This window comes from Grammomys surdaster, unplaced genomic scaffold (assembly GCF_004785775.1).
Source record: "Grammomys surdaster isolate TR1022 unplaced genomic scaffold, NIH_TR_1.0 125977, whole genome shotgun sequence".
Classification (NCBI taxonomy): Eukaryota; Metazoa; Chordata; class Mammalia; order Rodentia; family Muridae; genus Grammomys; species Grammomys surdaster.
Window position 1 is genome coordinate 2,046,517 of NW_021620793.1, and position 5,502 is coordinate 2,052,018.

General features: G+C 54.1%; 1 protein-coding gene and 1 long non-coding RNA gene across 3 annotated transcripts in view; one reads left to right on the plus strand and one right to left on the minus strand.

Moving 5' to 3' along the window:
* Nucleotides 1-5,502, minus strand: part of LOC114609591 (chloride channel protein ClC-Ka) — an 18,876-nt gene that overhangs the window by 10,598 nt on the left and 2,776 nt on the right. For both annotated transcript variants that reach the window (XM_028753952.1, XM_028753953.1), the window contains 10 exons: nt 5,005-5,144; nt 4,489-4,566; nt 4,329-4,407; nt 3,815-3,940; nt 2,499-2,583; nt 2,305-2,406; nt 1,694-1,778; nt 1,269-1,442; nt 486-555; nt 217-327 (listed from right to left, as the gene is read on the minus strand). In XM_028753952.1, coding sequence (XP_028609785.1) covers nt 217-327; nt 486-555; nt 1,269-1,442; nt 1,694-1,778; nt 2,305-2,406; nt 2,499-2,583; nt 3,815-3,940; nt 4,329-4,407; nt 4,489-4,566; nt 5,005-5,144 — 1,050 coding nt within the window. The remainder of the gene's footprint in view (nt 1-216; nt 328-485; nt 556-1,268; nt 1,443-1,693; nt 1,779-2,304; nt 2,407-2,498; nt 2,584-3,814; nt 3,941-4,328; nt 4,408-4,488; nt 4,567-5,004; nt 5,145-5,502) is intronic.
* The window catches only part of LOC114609593, a 4,539-nt gene continuing 1,311 nt past the window's right edge, over nt 2,275-5,502 (plus strand). The window contains exon 1 of the long non-coding RNA XR_003709556.1: nt 2,275-2,375. This is a non-coding gene — a long non-coding RNA (uncharacterized LOC114609593). The remainder of the gene's footprint in view (nt 2,376-5,502) is intronic.

Sequence of the window (5,502 nt, forward strand, 5' to 3'; positions counted from 1 at the left end):
AGAGAGAGAGAGAGGGAGGGAGAGAGGGAGGGAGAGAGAGGGAGGCAGGCCAGCTGGGAGGTTCAGCGGATGATGGGTGGGGCTTTGGGAGTGGGCGGGGCTTTAGGAGTTGGGAGGTTCACTGTACAATTCACTCCACGCCGTACACAAGCATCGGCCCCTTCAGTATATTCTAGCCCATGGAGTCTTCTCACCTGAAGGGTGAGGTTCACTCACCGGCCAGAGCATAGCCCCCAGGCATGATGGGGTTGACCTCTCCGCCAGCCACAATGCCCTCTGGGAAAGCGACAGACAGGGCCTCTCCCAAGAGGCGCCCGATGGCAGCTCCTGCCATAGACTCAGAGTGAAGGAGTGGTCAGGCCGACCTGAACCCCAAGACCCTCGAACCCTGCTTCATTCTCAGTACCCGCTGGCTGTGAGACGGGTAGTGTGTGGGGAATCAGGGTTATGCCCTCGCCCTTGAACCTCTTAGGGTCCAGACTCACCAATGATGAATATAGGCATGAAGTAGCCGGCAGGCATGGGGATCGTGGTGGCCAGAATCAGCATCCAAAACTGTGCCGAGAATGGGAGAGGGGACCGGAGGGCAGAGGTTACGGACAACAGAGGCAGAAGTGGGGGTTTCCCAGAAAAAAAAGGATGCCCGTGCTGAGCCTGCAGTACTGACTGGAATTACAGATGACATCAAACAGGGGAAGTAACCAAACCCTATTAAAGTGCCCACTGTGTGCTGAGCACACGTTAGGTCATTCATTTTCTTGCCCTTAGCCCACTCTTTGTGCAGAAAGAGTAACTACCCCATGGCTTCATTTTTAAAAGTGTGTGTGAAATTTTGTACCTGTGTTTGTGTGTGTGTTTGTGTGTGTGTGTGTGTGTGTGTAGGTGAGAGGACAAGCTCGGGTGTTATGCTTATAACTGCTGTCCACCTCCTTTGAGACAGACCCTCACGGACCTGGAGTTTATCGATTAGGTTAGACAGACAGATCAGTGAGCCCTAAGGGAACCTCCTGACCCCACGTCTCCAGTGCTGGCGTCATTTTTTCAGGCATGTTACCATGTCCACCTCCTTAAGGATGCTGAGCTACTTCATCATAAAGACAAAGAAACTGAGTTATAAGTTAAAAAAAAAAAAAGGAATCCAAGGCCAGAGACGTGAATGTGACTTCTCTGGGAGCACAGTGGGCCAGGCTCAGGTTGGAAGTGGACGGGCTCCAGTGTCCGTTCATGAAGGCAGCCCTGTCCTACCCAGATCTACAGAAGGGACCCACCTTCATGACTAGGAAGAAGGCCAGAGTCCCAAAGATGGTGAACCGTGGGTGGTACCATTCAAACCACAGGTTCTGGGGGTCGGGCTCAGCAGGCCAGGGTGGGGACGAGTTCCGGGTCATCAACGCCCACGAGTTGTTGTCAAACAGAGAGTGCAAGTGTTCCGCCATGGACAGCTGTGGCAGAGGCAGTGGTAGGTCAGCGGGTCCCCAACTGTCCCTTGCCCACTTGAGTCTCAACTATTCTATCTCTTCCTAGCCGAGGACCCTGAGGATGGCCCTGCCATTGCTGAAATACAACCTCATCATCTGAAAATCAACCCCTAAGGACCTCCCCTGGAGAGTTTTGGGATGAATGAGACACGACCTACACAGAGGAGACAGTAAATGGGGCTCACCACCCATCCCAATAGCTCAGAGCCTCTTACCCGGGAAGCCATGAAGCGGCCCACACCAGGTGGATAGGTGACAGAGGCCAGGACCAGCGCGACCAGAGCTGCGTAGGATGGCTTGCTGGGAGAGAAAGGGAAATCTCTCTTGTTTGTCCCATCTCCTTCCCCCACAATGTAGGGAGACATGACAGCTCCCTAGCAAAGACAAGCCCACCACCCCTGGGAAGGCAAGGCAGGAAAACTGACAGACCCCCTCCAGAGAGGAAGGTAGGGGAGCCCAGGAGGAGGGGAACAGCAAAGGGAGGAGCTGAGCGAGGGTTTGGGACAGAGGGAGACAGTGAGGATGGTCCAGCCAGGCCACGGTGGAGATTTGTCTTGCTAGGCTGGGAGGGAGGAAGAGGAACTCCCAGATCAGGGGGAGAGAAGGCTCAGAGAGAGGAGACAATGCATGCTGGGAAGGGTTCCGTGATGCGCTGGTTTCCAGTAAGTGGGTCATGGGACTTGCGGGGTGGGTTAGTGAGGAAATGTATACCGTGAGGTGTTACATAGAAGGTGCCAAGGGACTTGTGGGTAAGATTCTAACTCAGGGGTGGGGCTTGCTCGGCCTTTTGGTCGAGAGCGGGTGCTCCCTGCCGGTCTTCACCTACCTTGTAGCCAGCAGTTTGGAGCTGTACCGATTGGTCTTGATGAAACGGAGAAAAGTTCGCTGACAGAAGAGGTAAGCGCAGCTGAGGATCCCGCAGATGAACCTGGAGGTGGCGGTGCGGGTGAATCCCGAGCTGCCCCCAGGTCACGCCTGGAGAAGCCCAGTTGGGCTGTCAGGGCCTGAGACCCCACTTACCCCAGAGCCACAAAGAAGAAGATTTCAGGCAGGTCGAAGGGCACATCCACTCGGAATCTGGTCTTGTAGATGGAGGTGATTGTCTCTGGGGGAGGGGGAGGGAGGGTCTGAGGTCACACTCCTCCCCACCCAAAGCATCTCCCAGAATAATCCATACCAGGGAGCTAGCGCCACGCCCTGAGATCAAAGGACTCTGGCTCTGAACCTGGGCCTGCCGTTCAGCCAGCCATAGCACTTTCCACCCCTAGAGCCTTCCTCTCAACCCAGCCCTGGTAGCTCCCCTCTGTCTGCCTAGATGATTAAGAAGAAAGCAACTAGACCCTTAGGTGCTAGCAACTAAGACTTCCCCAAGAAAACTCTGCGTCAGACAGGAGGATTTGGTACCACAGGCGCTCAGACATGTCAGAAGATTTTTTACATCTGCATGTGTCCTCTTCTCAGCTTCTCCCCAAGTTGTGGCCCTTCCGGTTTTGACCAAAATATAAGTAAATTTGTTATTCCATCTCTGTATCTGTCATGGCATTTCCTCTTGAGGAGGGTGAGTGTTTGGGCACAGAGCACACGCTATGATTGGATGCTGCTCTGGCAACAATTTGGCAACCAAGACCCAACCAGGGTCTAGCGTGATTTATCCACTGTGCTTGTTTGGGGACAGGAGAGGAGGCACGTCGAGGTCAGAGGAGTCACTTGTAGTGTCCCTCTCAAAGACCACGTGGAGACCCTAGAGGTGTCCGATCGTGTCACACAGCCTTCTACCCAGAGGAAAATTTCAGTATCTTCCAACCTTGACTGTCTCATGTATTCTGTTCACAGGCACAGGGCCCCGGCTCCTCTCCTAGCCTGCATGCTTTAGCTGATCTTTGTGGAATCCACACACTAGTTCAGAGCTAGTACAGCGGCCCCAAGCCCTCATGATTGAGGAATAGGGGATTGCACTGAGGGTCATAGCAATGAAGGTTCTTATAGGAAAATTCCATGCTGGGCTTGAAGGTGCGCTCCCTTGGAAGTCCTGACCCCAGAAACAGGACTGTCCCCATGCATGTGTCCTCTGGATTTTGTTTAACCTTCTCCTTGACACTGTGGTGACCAAGATGCAGACAGACTGAGGACGTTCCTCCAGTGTCACCCAAAGCCATAAACCAACTGAGTCACACACACACACACACACACACACACACACACACACTTGATTTTTCTTTTAGTTTAGTACAGGAAGGGAAAGAAGAGGTGAATGGAAAGGGGAAGGAAGGAGGAGCCGATGGGGGAGGAGTCACAGAAGCGAGAGGGTGGAGACTAAGTCCCAGTAGGATGCTCACCCTGCTCACTGTTGAAGACCGCCAGGAGACGGAACATGAAGGCCCCGCAGGTGGCAGCGAAGAACCCCCTCCAGTAATTCCAGACAGAGAAGTGAGAAGACATGACCTCGATGCTGAACAGGACACCTAGGGGACACACGGCTCAGGGGGACCCCTTTTCCTTAGCTGTAGGATGTGGGGTCATATTCTCCTTCACCTATTGCTTGCCGCCTGGATATCCTGAGGCCCCTATTGCCTTTGCCCTTGACTCAAGCCAAGAAAGGTCAGCATGTCCCCATTCCCACCTTCAGGGTAGGACCGTGAGGATTTCCGTTTTTCCAGCCGGGGAAACTAGATCCACAGGAGTTCAAAGGAAGTCTACAGCAGTCGGACAGCCCACCCCAACCACCCTGGGATGGAAGGATTGAAGGCTCTCCTGCCGGGATCGGGAGCCAGCTGGGGGGCGGGGAGTGATGAAGCTGGGGAGGACAGGACCATGGGAGCCACAAGGCGGCTGAGACGACAGAGCTCTCACCGCTGAAGGGGGCAGCGAAGACTGTGGCCACGCCCACTGCCGCTGCAGCCGAGAGCATTTCAATTTCTTTGGCCTTGTTCTGGGGAAAACAGAACCCTGGGTTCAAAACTAGCTCACTTCCCCTTCTAGTCTCAAAGGGGCTCTTTCTTGTCCCCCTTACCTCAGTTTCCCCGATGGTCTTGGTGCGCACGCGGCCCAGATAAGCAGCGATCATCACGCTCAGGTGCACGAAGGGGCCCTGATAGGGGGCGGCATGATGCAGGCCAAGGGTCCATGGTCTGGGGAATATGAGTGTTCCCCTCCTTCCTTCTCCTCCCCTCCTCTTTTTCCTCCTCTTCCTCCTCTTTTTAGTTCTCATCTTCCTCCTCTTCCTCCTCTTCATCCTCTCCCTCCTCTCTCTTCCACCTCTCATTCCTCTCCCTCTTCCTCCTCCTCCTCTCCCCCCTCTTCCTCCTCCTCTCCCTCCTCCTCTCCCTCCTCCTCCTCTTCTTCCTTAAGGCCCAGGGTAAAGAGAGCCACAAGTCTGGCCCAGAGACAACACCCCCTCATTTACATCCTCAGCTTAACCCCAAACCCCAGGGCTATCCTGAGATGTGTCTTGTCACACTTGGAGACTTAGTTGTGCTTCCAGAGGCATGGGGACACAAGGAGGAAGGTGGGCCTGCCTTGTTCATACCACTTTTCCCAGGAAGATGGTACTGCCTGTTGCCAGGGTGCAGGAGAGGCCCACCACTTTAGCCCCAAAGTTCTTGATGTCTAGGTAGTCCTCCAGGACCACACCAGACAGCATGGTCTTCAGCTCTGGGAGTCCAGACCCTGGGGCAAGGAAAAGACAATGTATACACTCTCCCATCCTCCCTCTCTCTTTCTGTCTCTCTCTTTGTCTCTCTCTCTCTCTCTCTCTCTCTCTCTCTCTCTCTCTCTCTCTCTCTCTCTCTCTCTCTGTCTTCCCACCTTCTCCTCCAATCCCAATCCTGCTTAGGAAGATCAGAAGAAGTCAGACACATCTCCAGAGGTATGGCTCTTTCTGTCTCTCTGTCTCTCTCTCTCTCTGTCTCTGTCTCTCTCTCTGTCTCTCTCTCTGTGTCTCTCTGCCTCTCTCTCTCTCTCTGTCTCTCTGCCTGCCTCTCTCTCTCTCTCTCTCTCTCTCTCTCTCTCTCTCTCTCTCTCTCTC